Source organism: Lutra lutra, chromosome 6 (assembly GCF_902655055.1).
Source record: "Lutra lutra chromosome 6, mLutLut1.2, whole genome shotgun sequence".
NCBI classification, from domain to species: Eukaryota; Metazoa; Chordata; class Mammalia; order Carnivora; family Mustelidae; genus Lutra; species Lutra lutra.
This window is the reverse complement of record NC_062283.1, coordinates 104261053-104286315: the sequence shown is the minus strand read 5'-3', so window position 1 is coordinate 104286315 and position 25263 is coordinate 104261053. Positions and strand designations below refer to the sequence as shown.

The 25263-nt window shown below is 42.0% G+C and overlaps 1 protein-coding gene across 1 annotated transcript in view; it reads right to left on the bottom strand.

Annotated features, from left to right (window-relative positions):
* Positions 1 to 24903, bottom strand: part of BCKDHB (branched chain keto acid dehydrogenase E1 subunit beta) — a 232052-nt gene extending 207149 nt beyond the window's left edge. Inside the window, exons 1-3 of the mRNA XM_047734420.1 lie at positions 24659 to 24903; positions 12538 to 12615; positions 5780 to 5848 (exon numbers count right to left, since the gene is read on the bottom strand). Coding sequence (XP_047590376.1) covers positions 5780 to 5848; positions 12538 to 12615; positions 24659 to 24854 — 343 coding nt within the window. The 5' untranslated portion in view covers positions 24855 to 24903. The remainder of the gene's footprint in view (positions 1 to 5779; positions 5849 to 12537; positions 12616 to 24658) is intronic.
* Positions 24904 to 25263: the final 360 nt, after the last annotated feature.

The following is a 25263-nucleotide window of genomic DNA, read 5'->3' as shown; positions in this document are numbered from 1 at the left end:
TCCAAAGGAACCATGGGATCTGTCTCATTATATAAATGAAAGAATGTGTGGTATTCAACATTAAATCACATACCCTAAAAAAAACCAACTACCATCTGAATTGCCCGCTCCTACCCACGGCTTCCCTAGGACATACCTAGTTTCACCTGTTGCTCCGGGGCAAGGGAGCCCTTGCTTAAAAAGGCTAAAGCTGGTATTTGGAGTGCATGTGTCAGTGAGGTTAGACCATCTATTTTCAGTTTTCAAACCACCCTTACTATTTTGTGCCATCAAAGGATAGGGAAGGAGAACTATGGTTTATGGGGCTACACTCACTCTCACCCATCTGGATTACCCAGAATACAAAAGAGCTCTATCTTTTTTTTTAAGATTTTATTTATTTGACGCAGAGATCACAAGTAGGAAGAGAGGCAGGCGGGGTAGGGTGGGGGGAGGGGCGGTGGGCAGGCTCCCTGCAGAGCAGAGAGCCCAATGTGGAGCTGGATCCCAGGACCCTGATACCATGACCCGAGCCGAAGGCAGAGGCTTAACCCACTGAGCCGCCCAGGCACCCCTCTATCTTCTTTTTTTTAATAGCGTGGTCCCTAATTACTCAGTTCCTTCTTTTTAATATCAAGTAGTATTCAGCATCACAACATTAGGTCAGTAACCAGCAATTCTTCAAATTCTCCCTTCTGATGGGATTCAAAAGGCTTCTCGGCCTTTGCAGAGTGTTGGTACCGCCAGCAAGGAGAGCCTCATTTCAAAGTGTAGGCTGCCACCTACTGACTGTGCCCCAGTCTCTCTCAACACTAGGCTCTTCCACAGAAAGCGAATCAATTCCTTGCAGGATGCTCTCTGCTATGTCATTTCATGCCATGTATTCAACTAGATCAATATAATCTTTCAAATACAAGTGCTTTTAACTTCAAAAAAAATACAAAACGGACAGGTTTCTGTACAGCTAAACATCCCTGGCCTGCACTCAAAAGGGCAGAGAACTATTTTTAAGACACATGCTATTTGTTTAAATATGGAAAAAGTTCTATTTGAATAGATGTCTCTTCACCACTTCCTTTATTCCTCAGTCCTGAAGACTGAAGCTCACTCCGTCTCATTAGAATTGATTTAACTGTTCATATTGATCAACCTGGAGTTATTCAAAACTTTGTAGTCCTAAAGCACTTGTAAAAAAAAAAAAAAAATCACAGCAGCTGACAATAAAGCTAAAAGTTAGCCTTTAATTAGCTCAGCCCCCTGTCATCCTGTCATAGAGACCTAAATCTGCAGGTGTCTCCTTTTTCTAAAGGGCAGAGGACTTTTTCAAGTGAGAGTTTCTTGTTGTTTTAAGAAAAAAAATTAGGGGCACCAGGCTATCTCAGTTACTGTCCTCCTTTGGCTCAGGTCATGATCCCAGGGTCCTGGAATCGAGCCCCACGTTGGGCTCCCTGTTCAGTGGGGAGTCTGCTTCTCCCTCTGCCTGCCACTCCCTCTGCTTGTACTCTCTTCTCTCTCTCTCTCTCCACCGTCAAGTAAATAAATAAAGTCTTTAAAAAAATCAGACCAACAAAACATCATGAAAGGGAAATAAGGAAATCCCCTTTCTGAGGCAGTAGGCCATTGTCTTGGTGAGAGAGTGAAGGGTAAGTTCACTCAACAACATCCACTTCATAAGTATTGCCAGACACTGTATTAGGAGCCCAGGGTGCACAGATGACTTAAACATCTATTGCCTTCCCGAAGCTGTCTGGTGCAGAGATCTGGTGGGGAGACAATACAATGCAGCCTGCACTATGTAAAAGGTATAAAATCCGAGCAGTGAAAACTACTGCCTGGGTCTGCTTGGAGGGTCAGGAAGAGCTTTATAAAGAAGCTTCTGAAGGCAAAAGTGGAGCTTACCAGGAAATCTGATGAGAGAGAGAAAACGCTAAATGGTGTGTGCAAAGGACGAGAGATTGGGGGGAAAAAGCAGAGGCTTAGGGAAAACATCTATCAGTTCAACATGGGTAAAGTATAAACTGAATGAGGTCAGGTAGGTAGGGAGAGGGCAGCTCTCAGAGTCTTTTCTATATCCTGCCAAGCAATGTGCCTTTTAGAACGATCACACTGGTGGCAGGTGGGGACAGGAGGCAGGGGCATTGCTGAGAAGAGCCATGAAACTGTCCAAGCAAAGAAGATAAGGGTCTGTAGGCAGAGAGGCCACTTTAGAAAGAAACTGAGAAGATGAAATTGTAGGACTTGACCGGGGCTGAAGAACAAGAAAAGAGGACAAGACTCGGATCCCCCTAGTTTCTGGCTCAGGTAACCAACTGGGTAGTGGCATATTCACTATCACTAGTGGCATATTCACAGTCGGCCCTGTGGGTTTTCTGGGTGGAGATAATGCACTCCACGGAATTTGAAAATTGGTTTGGAAACGGTGCGTGTGAAGTGACGGGAACACCGAGGTGACGATGAGCCGTGGTAACACGAAGACACAGATGTGAAGCTCAAGCCGATGGTCTACACTGGATTTGGCAATTTGCAAGTCACTGGAGTGTAAGCAGCAGGTGACGGGGATGAAATGCCCCAGGCAGAGCGGGTGCGATTACAAGAGCACCACTGGGGAGAATCTAGACAGCAAGAGGGGAGGAAGAGACCCTGGGCAGGCAACAGAAGCCTCGCTGGCCTCAACAAGCACTCAGCTCACTACCACACGGGGGCCAGCAGGACAGAAGAGTGAAGGCTAGAAACTGCTCAGCCGCGCAGCTACACCAGATGCAGACAAGACTAAGTTCGACCTCTGCTTTCCACTTCCACGTGTGAGGCACTTGGAAGTAGCCACTCAGTCCAAGTCAAAAGCTGAACAGACTGAAAAGTCAACAACTCTTCCTGGACCCAAGAGAGAGGAGAGGACACACAGCAAACCGCTGTCCTCCTGGAGGCTGAAGAGACAGACAGATGGAGGAAGACAGGCAATCTTGACTTAGCAGAGCAGAGGCTGAGGAGTAAAAATGACTGCCAGAGCCAGGGCCAGAGTAGAAAAACTTGAACTGTGATTGAGGAATGGCTGGAGGCTCCATGTGGACAAGCCTGAGAGTTAAAAACTCCAGGGAATCCAGTCCAACCTAAGGAGGCCTCCCCAATTTTGTGAGGCTTACCTCCAGGCGCTCCACCAGGTTCCTACGATAAACACATGAGAAAAATGCCCTCTTGCTTCCAGCTGGGGAAGTGCACAAGGAACCATTTTGAAATATGCCAGAGCACTCCCTTCTTAAAAAGGCCTGACATCAAGGGAAACCAGTTAACCAGAGCCTAATCTGCTGGGTATTTATTGTCAGACTGTAATTGACCTGGGGGAAGGAATATGCCCAACTCCAGTCAGCTCCAGGCCTCCTGTCCCACCTGAGAGAGAGGAAAACACACCTGTGAAGTTCACAGTCCAGAGGCAGAGGCTCAATAAAGGACCAAGACCTAATGACGGGGTTACAGAATACGTCCCTTCCCCATACACCTCACCACCACATCCCTGAAGGCCTATTTACAGCAATTCCTTTCACCCAGTGCATCATGTCCAGCTAGTGAGAGAAAATTACAGGGCATACTAAAAGGTAAAATCACAATTTGAAGAGCCAGAGCAAGCATCAGAACCAGACAGGGCAGATACTGCAATTACCAAACCAGGGATTTAAAACAACTATGATAAATATGCAAAGGGCGCCAATGGCAATAAAGTAGACAACATGCAAGAACAGGTGGGCAACATAAGCAGAGCTGAAAACCCTAAGAAGAAAACAAAAGTATAATTCTATTTTGTTTGTTTTTTAAGATTTTATTTATTTATTTGACAGAGAGAGAGGCATCGAGAGAGGGAACACAAGCAGCGGGAGTGGAAGAGGGAGAAGCAGGCTTCCTGCTGAGCAGGCAGCCCAATGTGGGGCTTGATCCCAGGACCCTAAGATCATGACCTGAGCCGAAGGGAGATGCTTAACGACTACCCAGGCACCCCTAATTCTATGTTTTAAACATTACTTAATATATGCGAACATACTCAGATATATTCAAATATGGTCTAGAAACATGTAAACCAAGAGGGGTACCATGGCTTTCTCTGGTTATCTCCGGAAATATGGACAATTTTATGTTTCTCCTTTCTGCTTTTCTATATTTTCCAAATTTTCTTTAATGCATATGCATTGCTTTTGAAATAAAAGGTGTAAAGGCTTTTAATTTTTTTTTTAAAGAGCTAAAGTGTGTAGGCATCCAAATTAGCTGGAACTGAGACAGTGTGAGATAGTTGAGATTGAGGTACCTCAATCTCTGAAAAGCTGTTAGAAATAGGAGAAAGCAGAGGGACAGCTCTCAGAAAATCCACCTGCTATAAAGAGAAGAGACCTTCTCGGTAAGCAAGGTGGAACATGCCATGATGTCTTGGATTCAAGTATAACAGAACCTCAGAGAACAGTGGGAAAAGAAGGAACAACAGTTAGGGGAAAAAATTAGAACTGCTGACTGCACCCATGAGCTTTAGAGAGCAGTGGCAAAGGTAAAAAGAAAGGGAGACGTCAACTCCTCCCCCTGAACTTAAACACTTTGCTGACTTCCATTTGAGGTAAGACTGAGGGAAAAAACAAAAAGTCAAATCACCTCAAAGTCATCCCTAACAGTAAGGAGTTGAAATCTATTTCTCACACAGCAAGTCAGGAGGGAGGATGCTGGGATCCGCCAAAGTGCACTCTGTTTGAAGTCTGAGTCAAATGAAATGAGTAAAAGCAACTGGCAGAAATCAATCCCATGCCAAGCAAAAGACAGAGATCAGCTGAGGTGAAACATGTGGAAGGATAATGGGATGGTAAAAATTTTTTTGAGGGGGGGATGGTAAATCACATGTGTCAACTTGGCTAGATGATGGTGCCCAGTTACTTGGTCAAAGACCAGTGTTGATATTGCTGCGAATGTGTTCTTTAGATGTGATTAACATTTAAATCACTAGATTGTCAGTAAAGCAGATAGCCCTTCACAATACAGATGACCTTCACCCAATCATTTGAAGGCCTTAGAAAAAAAGACAGGCTTCCCCAACGAGAAGAAATTCGGCCTGAAAACTGCAACAGAGAAACCCTGCCTGGGCTTTCAGCTTGCTTGCTGGCTTGCCCTACAGATTTCAGACTTGCCAGCCCCCTTATTATGTGAGCCAATTCCTTAAAAAGTAAATCTCTCTCTTTCTCAATATAGATATAAGTGTAGGCATTAGATACAGGTGTAGAAATAGAGAGATACATATAAAGACAAACAGAAATAGATACATATATAATACACACACATGTACACACACATACATAGATACAACACATCCCAATGCTTCTAATCTCTGGGGAGCCCAAATACGGGAAATAAAAGATGAACTCTATTAACAAAGACCAGTAGGGCAGAATCTTGAACTAGAGACACTGGAAGCAAAATTGTTGGCAGTAGTAAGAGATCAAAGCCTCCTAGATCTGAATGACATAATAAACTGATACATTTAATGAAGATGATTTTGGCATCTATAATATGTGTGATCTGAACCAGATCAGAGAGATACTGCAATTAGAACACATTCGGAGAAACCCAAACCAAGAGATTCTGTAGATGGCTACAGAAATGGAAAACAAACAAATGGAAAAAAAAAAATAAAAACAAAAACCAACAACTATGTGTACAATAAGGATCCGGCAAAGAGTGGAACAGGCATCTTTTGTATCTTCAAATTTTTGTATCTTCAAATATTTAAGGAAAAATTATACAAGAATACTATGCACATAAAAAGAGAGTGACTTACCATATTTGTCTCGTAAGCCGACAGTACATCTAAAGACTCCACCAAAAGCAACATCTTCACCAAATATTACTGAAAAACAATGTTTACAAAACATGTTTTATTTAATAACCCTTAAGTGATACTGACAATGAAAAATAGGTAATTTAAATGTTTACACCTTAAATCAGAAAACAGAAATGGATTAGAAGCTTAAATCAAGGTTTCTCAACTTCAACATTACTGACAGTTTGGACTGAATAATTCTTTCACCATAGCAGCCTGTTCTGTGCATTGTAGACATCTCTGAGCAGCAACCCTGGCCTCTACCCAGTGGATGACAGTTGTCACCCGCTACACACACACACACACACACACACACACACACACACACACACACAGAGTCATGACAGCCAAAAGTGTCTCCAGACTTTGTTAAACGTAAGAGGAAGAAGGGGGATTAAAATCGCCCCAATTGATGAAGAAGCACTTATCTAGAATGTCATCTTGTTTCACCCAGGAAGAAAACGAAGCCCAGAGCAGTAGTAAAGTAACTTAACCAGTAGGACAGCAAGCGGCAGAACTGACTCACACTCCAGGCTCAAGTCCCCTGCCAGTGGTTCTCTTTCAAACATGGTCTACAATGAAAGGCAACAATCTGAAGGGCTGAAGGAAATGCATTCCAAGCTGAGAGAACAGTCACAAGTAAGAAAAGGACCTAAATGGTGTGAAAGGAGGCAAGCATGGCAGCAGATAGTGAGCAAGGCCAACGACAATAAAAATGGGTGTTCACATAGCTGAATTTATTAACACCTAACCAGCTTTGTGGACCTTAGGAAATTCACCCTTCTTTACTCTTCAAGACCAATCATTCTCAGATGACATTCAAACAAAGCAAGATCTCATCATCCAATAGTATAGCTCTCACTTCCTCCTAACAAATTAACCCCTTCTTCACTTGACCTTAAAACTAGGGACCTTAAAACTTCTCAAGTGGAAGCCCAAGGCATACTAAATATATGTATTTATATATACCAATATATAAATATGCATAGGTTATAGTATATATTACATACTAATATATAAAAGTATATATATTCATACATACTAGCGCACGCACATATACACACACACTATATATTATATTTGTTCCATTTCTTTGAAAAAAATGGATGGTACTTTGATAGGAATTGCATTAAATGTGTAGATTGCTTTAGGTAGCATAGACATTTTCACAATATTTATTCTTCCAATCCAGGAGCATGGAACATTTTTCCATTTCTTTGTGTCTTCCTCAATTTCTTTCATGAGTACTTTATAGTTTTCTGAGTATAGATTCTTAGTCTCTTTGGTTAGGTTTATTCCTAGGTATCTTATAGTTTTGGGTGCAATTGTAAATGGGATGGACTCCTTAATTTCTCTTTCTTCTGTCTTGTTGTTGGTGTAGAGAAATGCAACTGATTTCTGTGCATTGATTTTATATCCTGACACTTTACTGAATTCCTGCACAAGTTCTAGCAATTTTGGAGTGGAGTCTTTTGGGTTTTCCACATATAGTATCATATCATCTGCGAAGAGTGACAGTTTGACTTCTTCTTTGCCAATTTGGATGCCTTTAATTTCCTTTTGTTGTCTGATCGCTGAGGCTAGGACTTCTAGTACTATGTTGAATAGCAGTGGTGATAACGGACATCCCTGCCGTGTTCCTGACCTTAGCGGAAAAGCTTTCAGTTTTTCTCCACTGAGAATGATATTTGCGGTGGGTTTTTCATAGATGGCTTTGATAATATTGAGGTATGTGCCGTCTATCCCTACACTTTGAAGAGTTTTGATCAGGAAGGGATGCTGTACTTTGTCAAATGCTTTTTCAGCATCTATGGAGAGTATCATATGGTTCTTGTTCTTTCTTTTATTAATGTGTTGTATCACACTGATTGATTTGCGGATGTTGAACCAAACTTGCAGTCCTGGAATAAATCCCACTTGGTCGTGGTGAATAATCCTTTTAATGTACTGTTGAATCCTATTGGCTAGTATTTTGGCGAGAATTTTTGCATCTGTGTTCATCAAGGATATTGGTCTGTAGTTCTCTTTTTTGTTGGGATCCTTGTCTGGTTTTGGGATCAAGGTGATGCTGGCCTCATAAAATGAGTTTGGAAGTTTTCCTTCTATTTCTATTTTTTGGAACAGTTTCAGGAGAATAGGAATTAGTTCTTCTTTAAATGTTTGGTAGAATTCCCCCGGGAAGCCATCTGGCCCTGGGCTTTTGTTTGTTTGGAGATTTTTGATGACTGTTTCAATCTCCTTACTGGTTATGGGTCTGTTCAGGCTTTCTATTTCTTTCTGGTTCAGTTGTGGTAGTTTATATGTCTCTAGGAATGCATCCATTTCTTCCAGATTGTCAAATTTGTTGGCGTAGAGTTGCTCATAGTATGTTCTTATAATTGTCTGTATTTCTTTGGTGTTCGTTGTGATCTCTCCTCTTTCATTCATGATTTTATTTATTTGGGTCCTCTCTCTTTTCTTTTTCATAAGTCTGGCCAGGGGTTTATCAATCTTATTAATTCTTTCAAAGAACCAGCTCCTAGTTTCGTTGATTTGTTCTATTGTTTTTTTGGTTTCTATTTCATTGATTTCTGCTCTGATCTTTATGATTTCTCTTCTCCTGCTGGGTTTAGGCTTTCTTTCTTGTTCTTTCTCCAGCTCCTTTAGGTGTAGGGTTAGGTTGTGTACCTGAGACCTTTCTTGTTTCTTGAGAAAGGCTTGTACCGCTATATATTTTCCTCTCAGGACTGCCTTTGTTGTGTCCCACAGATTCTGAATCGTTGTGTTTTCATTATCATTTGTTTCCATAAATTTTTTCAATTCTTCTTTAATTTCCTGGTTGACCCATTCATTCTTTAGAAGGATGCTCTTTAGTCTCCATGTATTTGGGTTCTTTCCAAATTTCCTCTTGTGATTGAGTTCTAGCTTTAGAGCATTGTGGTCTGAAAATATGCAGGGAATGATCCCAATCTTTTGATACCGGTTGAGACTTGATTTAGGACCAAGAATGTGATCTATTCTGGAGAATGTTCCATGTGCACTAGAGAAGAATGTGTATTCTGTTGCTTTGGGATGAAATGTTCTGAATATATCTGTGATGTCCATCTGGTCCAGTGTGTCATTTAAGGCCTTGATTTCCTTGTTGATCTTTTGCTTGGATGATCTGTCCATTTCAGTGAGGGGAGTGTTAAAATCCCCTACTATTATTGTATTCTTGTCGATATGTTTCTTTGATTTTGTTATTAATTGGTTTATATAGTTGGCTGCTCCCACGTTAGGGGCATAGATATTTAAAATTGTTAGATCTTCTTGTTGGACAGTTCCTTTGAGTATGATATAGTGTCCTTCCTCATCTCTTATTATAGTCTTTGGCTTAAAATCTAATTGATCTGATATAAGGATTGCCACTCCTACTTTCTTCTGATGTCCATTAGCATGGTAAATTCTTTTCCACCCCCTCACTTTAAACCTGGAGGTTTCTTCGGGTTTAAGATGAGTTTCTTGTAGGCAACATATAGATGGGTTTTGTTTTTTTATCCATTCTGATACCCTGTGTCTTTTGATTGGGGCATTTAGCCCATTATCATTCAGGGTAAGTATTGAGAGATATGAATTTAGTGCCATTGTATTGCCTGTAAGGTGACTGTTGTTGTATATTGTCTCTGTTTCTTTCTGATCTACTACTTTTAGGGTCTCTCTTTGCTTAGAGGACCCCTTTCAATATTTCCTGTAGAGCTGGTTTGGTGTTTGCAAATTCTTTCAGTTTTTGTTTGTCCTGGAAGCTTTTAATCTCTCCTTCTATTTTCAATGATAGCCTAGCTGGATATAGTATTCTTGGCTGCATGTTTTTCTCGTTTAGTACTCTGAATATATCATGCCAGCTCTTTCTGGCCTGCCAGGTCTCTGTGGATAAGTCTGCTGCCAATCTAATATTTTTACCATTGTACGTTACAGACTTCTTTTCCCGGGCTGCTTTCAGGATCTTTTCTTTGTCACTAAGACTTATCAATTTTACTATTAGGTGACGGGGTGTGGACCTATTCTTATTGATTTTGAGGGGGGTTCTCTGAACCTCCTGAATTTTGATGCTTGTTCCCTTTGCCATATTGGGGAAATTCTCTCCAATAATTCTCTCCAATATACCTTCTGCTCCCCTCTCTGTTTCCTCTTCTTCTGGAATCCCAATTATTCTAATGTTGTTTCGTCTTATGGTGTCACTTATCTCTCGAATTCTCCCCTCGTGGTCCAGTAGCTGTTTGTCCCTCTTTTGCTCAGCTTCTTTATTCTCTGTCATTTGGTCTTCTATATCGCTAATTCTTTCTTCTGCCTCATTTATCCTAGCAGTCAGAGCCTCCATTTTTGATTGCACCTCATTAATAGCTTTTTTTATTTCAACTTGGTTAGATTTTAGTTCTTTTATTTCTCCAGAAAGGGCTTTTATATCTCCCGAGAGGGTTGCTTTAATATCTTCCATGCCTTTTTCAAGCCCGGCTAGAACCTTGAGAATCGTCATTCTGAACTCTATATCTGACATATTACCAATGTCTGTATTGATTAGGTCCCTAGCCTTTGGTACTGCCTCTTGTTCTTTTTTTTGTTGTGAATTTTTCCGCCTTGTCATTTTGTCCAGATAAGAGTTTATGAAGGAGCAATTAAAATACTAAAAGGGTGGCAACAACCCCAGGAAAATATGCTTTAGCCAAATCAGAAGAGATCCCAAATTGTGAGGGGGGAGAAAGGGGATAAAAAGGGATTCAAAAAGAAAGAAAAAAAAAAAAAGAAACTATTTAAAAAAAGAAAGCCGATAAAGAAAAAATATAAAAAGAGGGAAAAAATATATATATATTTGATAAACTATTTAAAAAACGTTAAAAAAGAAAACGGTAAACGTTAAAAAAATTTAGCAGAAGAAGAGAAAAGGAAAAAAAAATTCGAAAAGAAAAAAAAATTAAATTAACTGCAAGGCTAAAAAATCATGGGGAGAAAGCCATGAGTTCCGTGCTTTGCTTTCTTCTCCTCTGGAATTCTGCCGCTCTCCTTGGTATTGAAACTGCTCTCCTCGGTAGGTGAACCTGGTCCTCGCTGGGTTTCCCGTTGATCTTCTGGGGGAGGGGCCTGTTGTAGTGATTCTCAAGCATCTTTGCCCCAGGCGGAGTTGCACCGCCCTTACCCGGGGCCGCGCTGAGTCATCCGCTCGGGTTTGCTGGGTTTGCTTTCGGGAGCTTTTGTTCCCTGAGCGCTTTCCGTAGAGTTCCGGAGGGTGGGAATGAAGATGGCGGCCTCCCAGTCTCCGGCCCGGAGGAGCCGAGAGCCCGGGGCCCCACTCCTCAGTGCGCCCTCAGAGAACAGCGCCCAATGACTCCCATCACCCTGGCCTCCGGCCGTGCTCCGAGCTGACCGAGCCTGCGACCGGTTCAACGCAACCCCGAGCTGAGAGTCACTCCTCGGCTCTGTCTCTGTAGCCGGCTTCCCCATTCTAATACCGGTAAGCTCTGCGACACTCAGACACCCCGATCCTTCTGCGACCCTGCGGGACCTGAGGCCGCGCTGACCCCGCCTGGGCTTCACCCCAGTTAAGCCTCTGGAGCGATGTCCCTCAGCGGAACAGACTTTTAAAAGTCCTGATTTTGCTCCGTTGCTCCGCCCCTCGCCGGGAGCCGGCCCCTCCCCCCGCGGTCTATCTTCCCGTCGCTTTGGATTCACTTCTCCGCCAGTCCTACCTTTCAGATAGTGGTTGATTTTCTGTTTCTAGAATTGCTGTTCTTCTTCTCTTCAATCTCCCGTTGGATTTGTAGGTGTTTGCAATCTTTAGATAAGCTATTTAGCTGATCTCCCGCTACCCGAAGTAGTCTCAGCCTGCTACTTCTCCGCCATCTTGGCTCCCTCTCACACTATATATTATAAAAGTATATATATTCATACATACTAGCGCACGCACACACATACACACTATATATATATATATATATATATATATATATATATATATATATGAAGTAAAGCCAACCAAATTGAGGAAACATATAGCAAAACAGCTGTTTTTATACCAATAATTAAATTTTATAAGATAAAGTTATTTACAAATACTGAAGTTATTTCAAAAAAATCTTGTAAGTGGGATGGCTATCTCAAAGGAAAGCGTGGAACCAAATCTTCATTTCATAAGCAGATTCATAAATCTGAATCAAGCGGTACTTCCTGTTTTTTTCCTATATGCTGGAGAAACAGAAATACGTATTAGGGGGGCGCCTGGGTGGCTCAGTGGGTTAAGCTGCTGCCTTCGGCTCAGGTCATGATCTCAGAGTCCTGGGATCGAGCCCCGATCGGGCTCTCTGCTCAGCAGGGAGCCTGCTTCCTCCTCTCTCTCTGCCTGCCTCTCTGCCTGCTTGTGATCTCTCTCTGTCAAATAAATAAATAAAATCTTAAAAAAAAAAAAAAAGAAGTACGTATTAGGTATCAATCCAGAAAATATTAATATAGTATCAGGACCACAAATACTATGGGTGAAAGTTGAGTTGATGATGTCAGATATACATGTGAACTAATTCATAATGAACTGATTTTTAAAAATGTGTTAATACCATAATCTGATTATTTGACCTTAATCATTTGACCAGATCATTTAAAAAAATTTCAGGCAGACCTATGTTAACCACTGAGCTTCAGATACGGTATTTCCAGCAAATTTTCAATCTGAATTAACACAGGTACCACACTCACACACAAAGGAAGTTTACCTGCAGTAGGATCTTTAGCCAATGAGTTATCCAAGGCACTTGTTACTGCCTGGAAAAGATTCATTTTCTGAGTTTGCCCTGTAAAAATTTTAAAAAGGAAAAAAATTTAAGTAACATTTCCTACATTGTAAGATGTATAAAAAATAGCCAGTTTCTTAACAGTTGGTTACAACATGATTAAAATCAAAGAACAGAAAGTATAGAATATCCTATGTGAATTTACTGGATGAGTCACAATGAGGCTGGTTTTGCAGAAAATACAAAAGCAATATAGAGTTCTGCACTTGATGATGAAGCAAAATTTACACTTACTAAACAACGAAAAAACAAGTATAAAAAAGGAAAAAGGAATTTCATCAAGTCCCCAAATGTGTATAGACAATAAATAAAAGTGATGGGAAGTTGGAAAAGGGAACCAGCCAGAGTGAAAGTGGTCTGGAAAGACATGGGGCAGGGGTGAAGGCTATCCTGATAGAAAATGCACAATGACCAGAGGTACACGTTAAATATGCCGGGAACAGCAAATGGTCATGGACCATAGAACAATGAGGGAGGAAGGCTAATGATAAATGTTAGCACTCAGAACTTGCTGGTGTTTGGAGAATACTACAATCCCAGGCATCGACACACCAGTCTCGGTCCTTCCACTGTCTTGCTGTCCAGCAGAATCTCTGAAAGCCAACTTCTGGCTCCCTTATTCGATTGATAGGAGGGTGAAATGAAATAATACATGGAAAACGCTCAGAACAGGACCTGATACAGTGCATGCTAAATAAGTAGGAGCTATTTACTATTAGACTCTGGACTTCACCCATGTCCTTCATCTTGACATTGGTATTATCCTGAATTGTATAAAAATTTATTTAATAAACTTCCAAGTGTTAGAATTCAGAAACAACATTACTTTAGAGTTTTCAGTCTTGGTGCTGTCCAGAGCCCACACATATCCCAGAACTTGAGATCAGCTCCTCTCCAAAAACACTCTTAAGGGCAGAGGAAAGCTTCTGCCTCAACAAAGGCCATCTTCACTTTAGTGCCTGATCTGTGCACTAGTGTTCACTTTAACCCACAGCCATGCTGGGAGCAAATCCCTTGAACACCTAATTACCCTTGACTACTGTCCCATCTAACCTCTGTTTTCCTCGGTAGCCTGGTGTCATCCCAAAAGCCACAGCCTGATTCATAGTATGGATCACAGCAGTGGCTGCTGCCATCAACACTTTGGCTGTGACACACACTGGCCACTCACCTTCTTCCTGGAGACCCATCCTCATCCCAAGCCGAGCCTGGATCCACAGCATGCTCTGACCTATGAAACCATCCTCATCCATCATCCACTGTCACTCAACCTTCTAACTCTTTACGTGCTCTGACCCTTTTCACACTGCTGAATGCCCGGGGTTCAGGTCTTAGCAGTACCCACTCAGATCTGTCCTGCTGCCCTCTCTGCCGAAAATAAAGGCCTTTTCTACTCTTATTTTTGGTGGGGATAATAGGAATTCATTCAAGAAGTATTGTTATGCCATGAATGCCAAAGGGGACGCAATCACACCACACGTCCACGATGACGTCATAATTTATTTTTCTTCAAGCTAAGGCTGTATTAATAGATACTTGCCTTAAATCCTTCTTTATTGTATAAAGCCTCTTGAAAAGTACTTATTGATGCCCAGCATCAGATGACAATGGTTTAAGGTAAATTCTTTTTTCCCACCACCGTGACATTCCCATATTTCCTCCTATTTCATACGTTTCCTAAAGCAAGACTTTTGTCTATTATGATGTTCATAGCTAAGAACCTAAGAAGGAGAAAAATGCCTAAACATCTAAAGTGGAATTTATTCCAAGTGTGCTGACCATCTGAATTAATCTGGAATGCCTCCAAGACATCTTATTCCATTGCTGTTCAATGAGTTTGAAGTACAAAAAAAGCAAAGACTTTATTAATAAAAATCATATCAAGTAAATCTGGAAAGTACTGCTTAATTACCCACAAGGAATCTATTCATCTTGTAGGAAAATAATTTATAAGTAAGGGTATTTAAAGGTTTTATTTCCATGTAAGCACAAAAATTTCCACTCCTGAATACTTTTTTTTCAACAGATTCAAAATTTTAGGGGTTTGGATTAACTTCTATGCTACTAGATGCTTTTAAAAGATTTAAATAATTGGGGCGCCTGGGTGGCTCAGTGGGTTAAGTCTCTGCCTTTGGCTCAGGTCATGATCTCAGGGTCCTGGGATCGAGCCCTGCATGATCTCAGGGTCCTGAGATAGAGCCCTGCATTGGGATCTCTGCTCAGCAGGGAGCCTGCTTCCCCCTCTCTCTCTGCCTGCCTCTCTGCCTACTTGTGCTCTCTCTCTCTCTCTCTCTGTCAAATAAATAAAATCTTCAAAAAATTTTTAAATAATTTTTAGTAGAGCAACAGCTATCTTTCTTTTTTTTTTTTTAATTCATTTGAGAAAGAGAGAGAGAGAATGAGAAAGAAAGAGAGCACAAGCAGCATTGGGGAGGGTCAGAGGGAGAAGCAGACTCCCCACTGCGCAGGGAGCCCAATGCAGAACAGATGCCAGATGCGGGACTTGATCCCTGGACTCCAGATCATGACCTGAGCTGAAGGCAGTCCCTTAACAAACTGAGCCACCTAAGCACCCCACAGCAATAGCTATCTTTCAATTATTATTAAAGTTGCAGTGTGGTCTATGAATGGGTCAGGGGGGAAAAAAAAAAATCACAAATTATTCACAGGTGAGATCACTTTAAATATTTGTTCACATTAAAATTACTTATTCTCCTACAGGTTATATTAAAGACCATTGATAAGATATGCCTACATTCTCTCATGATAAAGTATGTATCATCTGTAGTAAGTCTAACTAAGAACAGTAAGAAATTATTAAACACCGCTGCCAAATTATACAATTACCAGTATTAATAAATGGCTGCTAAATTTCAAAACCAGGCTGATAACTCTTATTTCCAAGATAAAACATTAAAACAAAACTAAAATGGACACAGCAGTGCAATTTCCCTAGTCAGGGATACCAGCTAATGGATACCCATTGGTACCCATTGCAGTGAGCCGATCACTTGAACTTGTCCTAAGTAGAGCATTGTGAAAAACCAGGTCATTATCACTGCTGCAAAGATAAAGCGGCATGTAAGGTAGTGTTGGTGGAATATAGGGAACACGATAGAGCAGAAGCCCCAAGAGGGCAGGGATTCTTACCTGCTTTTGATCAGAAGTATATGCTTAGTGCTTATAACAATGCCTGACAAGTAGTAGGTGCTCGATAGCTATCTGCGGAATGAATGACTGAACAAGGAACCACAGGAGGCTAGTTCAATAAAGATAAAATATACAAAGTAAATTGTTCATCAACCACTTAAAGAAATACAGTAGGAAAAAAATCTCTACCGATGTTACAATTCAGTCAGACTGCAGGGGAGGGAGAAGGAAGCAGAAGTGACACTAAGGCGGAGTATGCAGTTACTGAGTAACTATTCAGTATCCAGTAACACTAAGGGAGAAAGGGAGAAGTCTTCCCAGGACTAGAATATGGAGACAAAAGGAGCAAATGGGTGCCCAAGGAGCAGTGCTTAGCAATAAACAAGGTCAACAGCAGGGCACGTAGACAGTAAGTGGGTCTATGGTTAGACCATGAATAAAAAGACACAGCTGTGACATGGAAAGTGAGGGTCTCCTTTCAGAAACCAAAGGATCTTCCAGCATATTCAGCACTGGCCTTCCTCTGAGCTGCCTCATCCTTGGGACACACCCGTACAGCACAGCATTTTCATGTCATATCCCTTAGAAAGCTCAGCACTGAGGGCCTCACCCAAACATGACAATCAGTATATGCCTGTTGAAGCATGATGAATGCATGCTTTTAGTGGCATAATCTGGCACTAACCATACTGTGAAATGGAAGGATGCCTAAGAAACTACCTATTTTCTCCCAACAAAACCTCTTCTACCCCTCCAGATGCCCCGTTCTCCAGGAATCCCTTTGTATGTGCCAGATGTGTATCTCTATCCCATTCCAATCCCTGTTACCGGGTTTCCCAACCTCTACCCCATAAAGTAAGTTTCATAGAGAATTCAAATATGAGGGACAGAACATTTTATATTAAAATGTAAATGAAGGATGAGGGGCACCTGAGTGGCTCAGTCAGTTAAGTGTCTGCCTTCAGCTCAGGTCATGATCTCCAGGTCCTGGGATCGAGCCTTGCGTCAAGCTCCCTGCTCAGCGGGGTGTCTGCTTCTCCCTCTCACTCTCCCTCTGTGCTGTCTCTCTCTCTCTCTCTCTCAAATAAATAAAATCTTAAAAAAAATAAGTAAAATAAAATCAGGGCGCCTGGGTGGCTCAGTGGGTTAAAGCCTCTGCCTTTGGCTCAGATCATGATCCCAGGGTCCTGGGATCAAGCCCTGCATCGGGCTCTCTGCTAAGCAGGGAGCCTGCTTCCTCCTCTCTCTCTCTGCCTGCCTCTCTGCCTACTTGTGATCTCTGTGTGTCAAATAAATAAATAAAATCTTTTATAAATAAATAAATATAAAGAAAGGATCCATAATCACAAATTGCCCTTTTTAAGGTGCCAGTAAAGAAATGGGGGGGGGGGGGGCGTGAGGAGACTGTTATCTGAGGCCAAAATTGGGAGGACCTAAGAAAGCCTTAAAGTTGAAGACATTATGGCTAGGAACCCTCAGAGCACCTGGTAACTTATGTCATGGTATGATGAGCTACAACTGTTTCCCTTCCTTTGGCCTTCCCTACTTGGTCTCTAAATGGTTTTAAATTTTTCTATATACTGGTGACTCCCAAATGTGTTTCTCCAATCCAGACCTCTCCTCTGACCTTCTGACTTAACACGCACAGTCACCAGTTCCCCAGGTAGGTGTCAGGCTTTTCTAACTCAGTAAGCACGTAACTGAACTCAATGTCTGCTCCCAAAACCAGTCTTTTCCATCTTAGCAAATAGCACTATCCTCCACTCAATTGTCCAAGCCATAAACTGAGGAAGCACCCTTGAATGTCTTCCTTTTTTTCATTTCTTGAATCCAACACTTCCAATCCTACTTCCAAAATAAAGCTTCTTCCAAAGATTTATACTTCAGATATATCTTTGAATATACATTACTTCCAAACTATAGCTTAAAATCTAGTACTACAATGTCTGAATTCCAGAACTCACCATTTCTTTCTTGTTCCTAAAAACCACCTCCTAATGTCCTGTCTTAGCCAGCTCTGGCTGCTATAACAAAACACCACAGACTGAGTGGCTTAAACAACAGAAACTCACTTCTCACTCTTCTGGAGGTTGGGAAGGAAGTCCAAGACCAAGTGAGTTTCTGATAAAGACCCTCTTCCTAGTTTGCAGAAGGCCATCTTCTTGCTGCATCCTCACATGGCAGAAAGAGAGATAATCTCTCTTGTGTCTCTTTTTATAAGGGTTTTATCCCATTCATGAAGGCTCCACCCTCACAACCTAATTACCTCCAGTGACCTCCATCTCCAAGTACCACTGAGGATTAAGGCTTCAACACAGGACTCGGAGGACGGAGGAGACACAAACATTCAAATAGTCCATAGTACCACCACCTCACTTCTACTCCTTCTTCCCTCATTCATCAGACCACTACTACACTAAAGTCCTATAAAGCAATGCATGTCATGTGACTCCTCTGCTCAAGATCCTTTTAGGTTCTCTGACTGCACCCAGAATAAAGCCCCACTCCATCATGTCCACAAAGGCCTACTTGATCTCCTATCTGCCCACCTCAAAAGTCCTATTGTGTATCACTCTCCCCAAGGCTCAGCACCTGACTCCTCTCTCAATTCCACCAAACCAAGCTCCTTGTTACATCAGGACCTTCATGCATGCTGGGTCTCTGCCTGGCACCCCCTTCACACTCCTTGGATACTCCTTCCTGATCCCTTAGAGCTTAGTTAAATGCTACCTCTTCTTAGGGGTCTCACTAGATCACTATTATTCTCTTTCCTAGCAGCTGAACATTTCTTACATGTCATTTATTGCAACTGGGATTGATTTAAGTATGCATTTGCTTGCTATTTTTTGTCCATCTTCCCCACTAGACTTCTAATTCCATGAGGACAAGTCCATACCCACATTTGTGTTTTGTGCTAAGCATCTAGCACAAAGTTTAGCAACAAGGAGAAAATTAAAATGCACCGAATGAATAAAGAAACCTACACATACACATAATGCCTAAAATCAGGGACAGGGAGAGGCCCAAATGTGTTCTTGGGGAGCAATACAGTGCAAATGTCAAAAAGTAGAGGGGTGCCTGGGTTAAGGTGATTAAGCACTGGTCTCTTGATTTTGGCTCAGGTCATGATCTCAGGGCTGTGAGACTGAGCTCCATGTCAGGCTCCATGCTCAGCGCAGTCTGCTTGTCCATCTCCCTCTGTTCCTCCCCACCCCCAACCTATAAAGAGGGTCTTTACCACTCTCTCTCAAATGAATAAATAAAATCTTAAAAAAAAAAAAGTAGAAGTTTAACCTCTTTGCATCTAAATTTCTTTACAATAAAATGTGGATGACAGCAGGATCTCAACCCCAGCACTGTTACAAGAGGATTAAATGAATTGCTACATGTAAGGCACTCAGAATAGTGTCTGGTACCTGGTAAGTTCTGATAAAAGTGTCTGCCGTCGTCATTATTACCATTCTTTAGAGTACCATGGATGGGCAATGATAAAGTCAGAATAAGGAAACACAGAGTAGGAAGAAAAAACAGGAAGGACATGATTTAGGGTGATTCTAAATAAGCCAGGGAAAAGACACATGGAGAGAATTATCTGGTCTCAAATGTTCCCAACTTTTGACATGGTTTTGTTGGTGCCAGACTAGTACTCAGAGGAGCCTACCTCATAATACTATATTCTGCCAACACTTCAAATGCTATGGAATAAATGTTTGTGTACCCCCCACATTCGTAAGTTGAGACATCCTTCATCCCCAATATGATGGTACTTAGAGATGGGGCTTCCAGAAAGGAACAGGTCATGGAGGTGGAGCCCTCCTGAATGGGATTCATGCTGTTATAGAAAGAGACCCTATAGAGCTCCCTTCCACCATGTGAGGTCACAGTGAGAAGACAACCATCTAAGAACCAGGAAGCAGGGCCTCATCAGACACTGTATCTGTCAATTCCTTCATCTTGGACTTCCCGGCCTCTAAAACTGTGAGAAATAAATTATTCACAGTTATTTATAAGTCACCAGTCTATGGTATTTTTGTTATAGCAGCCCAAACATACTAAGACATCCAATCAACACATCCAAACCTCCATCATCTTCTCTCCAACAACATGCTTCTCTCTTCCAGCATTCCTCATTTGTATCAGTGATACCACCATTCTACCATCCTTTCAGACTCTCAGGCTAAAAATGTCAAGCAATCTTTGATATCCCCTCCCCTGGCCCCCACAGGCAAAACAGCACCAACTCTAGTCAATTCCTTCAAAACACACAACCATCAAAAAATCAAAATAAATAAAAATAAAAAATAAATAAATAAAAACCAACACACAACCATCCCCACTGACATTCCCCAATTATATCCTCTCACATGGACAGTACAATATCCCTCTGACTAATCTCTCTGCATCCTTACTTTCCCTTCATTAATTCTACAAACTCTCCTCATAATATTACACGAGCACTTTGCAAATCACTCTCTTACCTACACAAGCGATGGCCCTCCACAGCCCACGGAATTTAACCTGAACCCGAATGTAATTACATACATAATGTAATGCACCCAGCACAGTGAAAGCTACATTGGATATAGTCAATCTTTTCTCTCCCCCAACCTTTCTTCTGACTTTCCACACTTATTTCCTACCCCTCCTCTTTTTTCCTCCAAACAAACTCACTCCTCCTCATACCTCATAAAACCCTATGCTTTCTAGCCATTCTTTACTCATGTTGTTCCCTTCTCTACAAATTCTAACACTGGAAAGAAGACCTTCATCCCCACAGGAAAAGGACTCTTGGGTCTACCCTTGATTTCTGAGAGCTGTCTGCCTCTCCCAGTGCAACTGCAAAGGGTTTCCCAGGCACCACAGAACAAGCTGACCTCACGTTGGGGACTTCACCAATGCTTGCCCTTCCTCCATCTAGGAAAACACTGTTCTACCTTGGAGGTAATTCCTTGGTCTTTCCTCACAGTGAAGCTTAAATGTCACTTCCTCAGAGTCGACCCAGACCATCACTCTATTTAAGCAGTCTCTTTCATGTGTCAAAATAACCAGAATTTTAAAAATTAAGCTATTTGTAACAGGCATGAAAGACAAAGCGTTACTATCTTCATTAATAACTTTACTATACAAAACATGAGCAGAAAAGTAGTGTGAGAGGCTTTGAAGATAGACCTATTTGGGTTCACATTCCGGCCCTGCTACTCCTCAGACTTGGACAGGCCACTAACAGATCTGAGCTTCAATTTTCTCATCTATAAAATGAGCATAACACTCTCTAGGTCACAAGGTTACTGTGAGGATTATAGACTGATGTCGGACACACCTGGAATAGACAATATCTCAATAGTTCGATAATGTTAAATAGCATTCCTACTGATAGACAAAATTACTAGGCATATCATTTTTTAAATATGCAAAGACAAGGAACATCCAATTCACAGGAGAAAATAAATCTGGCAAACAAATATCTGATAAATATACCTTAATAGAAGTAAAACAAGTACATAGTAAAACAAACTGCAATTAGCACAACATACCCAAGCATGCGGGCACACACAGGATTCTGATACCAACTGCAATGTGTGTGTTCTTTTAAAACCCAACCAAGCAATTCTGCACCACTAGCTGGGTACCCCCACAATGCAATTCTCACACCATCTGCCTGGAGCTGCTGTCAGATCCCACAGGTTAAAGGCTCAGTCCTTCTAAGACTGTGCCCACCTCCCAGGTCAGAGGCCAGTCACAAGCCCAGACTGTCACCCGTGCTTCTGACTCACTGGCTATATATTAGAGGTCCCCTCATCCCATCTTTGAGCTCAATTAATTTGCAAGAATGGCTCACAGAACTCAGAGAAATATTTTACTTAAAAGATTACTGGTTTATTATAAAAGGACGTAACTCAGGAATAGCCAGAGGGAAGAGATGCACAGGGCAAGGTATGGGTAAAGGGCATAGAGCTACCATGGTCTCTGAGCATGCCACTATCCCTGAATCTCTACCTATTCACCAACCCAAATGCTCTCTGAACCCCATCCTTTTGGGCTTTCAAAGGTCTCATTACATAGGCATAACTGATTAAATTCATTCAACCTCCAGAACCTTTCCACTCCACAGAGGTCGGGGTGGGACTGAAAGTCCAGCCCTCTCACCACACAATTGATTCCTCTAGTCACCAGCTTCCCTTCTTGGATGAACTAGGAGATTTTAAACAGTTACCATCAGCGTAACAAGACACCTTTATTGCTCTCATCAAAGGAAATTTCAAAGGTTTAGGAGCTCTGTGCCAGGAAAAGGGGACAAAGACCAATAAGTACTTCTTATTATAAATCACAGTATCACAGCACAATTGTGATTTTATCATGACACCCAATACTCATACTTTTATACATGCAGATGGAAGTATAAACTGTAATTCAAACTTTGTATTAAAAATCCATTAAACTATTCCTTTGAATCAGAAATCTCATCCCTAGGACTTTATTCTAAATAATCTCAGATACATAAAGGATACATGAAGTGTTTCTCTCTGCATTATTTATAACAGTGCAAAAAAATAAAGCAAAAGCATAATGGTAATTATTAAAAGTTTCCAGTTACTGAGTGCTTCTTAGTAATCAAATTGGGTTAAGTACATTGCACACAACTGTCTATATTTAGTCTTCATAACAATCTTTGAAGTAGGTATTACTATAAAATCCTTATTTACAAAGAAACTAAGGCTTAGAGACAGTAAGTGAGTAATCCAGAGTCACAGGTAGCAGGGCCAAAACCAAACCTGGGACAATCCGATTCCAGCGCCAAGATCTTAACCACTGAACTAGAGGGTTTATACTCCATGGACCAGGTTGCCCCCCCCACTCCTTTTTTTTTTTTAAATTTTATTTATTTATTTATTTATTTGAGAGAGAGAGAGAGAGAGAGCGCACACAAGCAGGGGAAGCAGAAGAGGGAGAATAAGAAACAGGCGCTCTGCTGAGCGAGAGCGCGATGCAGGACTCAATCCCAGAACTCTGGGATCATGACCTGAGCTGAAGGCAGACACTTAACCAAGTGAGCATACCAGCAAACATACCACTTTCTAAAGAAGGTTATGAAAACTATGTAATCATATAGGAAAATGCTTCTGATTAAATAATGCTGATTATATCTGTGTTAAAGCTCTGGTTGCAGGAAAAATTTAATTCCACTGATTTAATCAATGGAGTAATTTAATTCCACTAAACTGCAAGGAAAGACCTGGAAGGATACACACCAAAATGTTAGCAGTATTTACAAACAGTAGTGGATGGTGAGATTACTTTTTGTTACTTTTTTCTATTATCCAAATTATCTGTAACATGCACTTATTTTTATTTTCATAAGGACAAACAAACAAATGTGATTATCATTCTACCTGGGTTTTAGTAGTTTCACAATTATGAAAGGGGGCTGAGGAGATTAAGACGAACTGTATTCTATTTCTCAAGTATTGGGCTAAAGTTTCTTCGTTTTGAAGACAGAATTCAAGGTTCATCCTGTTGGTGAGAAAAAACTGCTATTCACCTTTATGATATATACTGTTTTACAAAAGTGGCACACCTCTTAGTAAACCATATCTACACGCATTATACCACATTGTTTAGAATGGAAGCTCTAGAATCTAAATAATTAAAATCCAAAGCAGAAGCTATCACTAACTTCTCTGTGTAACCTTGGACAAACTCTCAAGACTTCAGTTAATATCACCTACCTCAAAGGTTGTCCTGAGCATCAAATGAAATAATGAATGTAAATTTTTCAGCACAGTCCCTGCCTATGGTAAGCACTCAATATATATTCATACCTACTATTCACAAGTAGAGACACCATTCCAAAAATATCAGATCTAGGGACACCTGGGTGGCTCAGTCAGTTGGGGAACGGTCTTCAGCCCCAGGGTTCTGGGATCAAGTCCCATATCGGGCTCCTTGCTCGGCTGGGAACCTGCTTCTCTCTCCACCTCTGCCTGCTTGTGCGTGCTCTCTCTCTCTGACAAATGAATAAATAAATAAAATCTTAAAAAAAAATCAGATCTAGTACATGGGAAGTCATCAGACAAAGAAAAGGTAAATGTTCTCTTACTGTTTCCATTGTTCTGATAATAGACACTAGATCTTTCAGAGATTACATATAACTTGCAGAAGAAATGGTAAAAGTCATGCAATTGTCATACTGTGAGGAGTTTACTACATGCCCCTCCTACCAATGAGAGTACTAGATGGACTCCTCTTCCCCCCACCTTCATCAATTACCCCTCCTTAGCTAAGTGGCAGCCTACCCCAGTCCCTGGGAGCCTGGAAACCTGGATTCTTTCCCATTTCCAGGAACAACCTGTTCTATGACCTTGGGTAAAATTAATTCAGTTACTTAGTCCTTCCACTTCCTCTTCCCTGCCAAAGCAAAAATAGTAATAGTAGCAGCAGTAGTAGTAGTAGAAGTAGTAAAGAAAAAGGGGAAAAAAATCTTTTAAATACCGGTGCCTGTAGTTAATGGCCCAGCTCCATACAAACTGGGACAACACCTAGGGCCAAGGCTGGGAAAGTAAGGATGGAGAACTGAGAAAAGTAGGCGTTCCCTGGGCACCACCCTTCCACCCTCTGCCCTTCCAGACTGCGGCATGCCCTCTCACCCATCTCGAGGGTTCTGAGGGGATGCCTCTCAAGGGTTGTACAGTCACAAAAATAGAGCGAGGAGAAAACCACAGTCAGTCCCTAAAGTAGGTAGGCTCCAGAAAGCAGGGCAGGAATTACAACAAGACACAAGGAGATCAGCCTGCCGGCCGCTGTCCACACGAGCGGGACGGCAGTCCTTGCGAGGCCCCCACAGGCCTGGGAGTCTGGGTTGCACCAAGAGCAGACAGGGCAGCCCCCAGCTCACCATACTCCTGGGGCTCCGGGTCGGGCTGGAAAGTGAAGTGAGCCACATGCCTCCTCTGCGCCGCAAACCCAGTGGCCGAGTCGGGCCGCACCAAGCCCCGCAGCAGCCCCGCGCCTCGAAGCCGACGCCACTGTCCTTCTGCCTCAGCCGCTCGCAGCCTCAACAGCCCGCGGGCAGCCGCCGCCAACGCCGCCATCCCCACTCGCAAAACGGGCTTGCAAGCAACGCCGCCGCACACTGCCGGCAGAAGGGGCGGAGCAGCGAGACGACATCCATACTGGTAGGACCCAAGGGGAGGACTCATGAAGCGGACCAATCGGAGCTAGGAATTCGGGGGTGGGGAAGGAGACGAGAGGAGGCCAGAGGCCTTTGCCTGTAGTGCGCATGCGGAAGAGGAGCTGGGGCGGGGGCGAGCGAGAAGGTGCGCTCCAATGAAATTCTTCCTGGAGGTGGAGCCTCACCAAGTCGCTGCAGGGTCCCAAGGCGCGCGGATGCGGGTCCGTAATGTTACAATCTAATCCCCGAGTTGCTCTTTACTGATGTCATTTGCATTGTTACCTCCTTTTTCATTTTGAGATTTATACTTTCTTTTAAAATGTAACCCT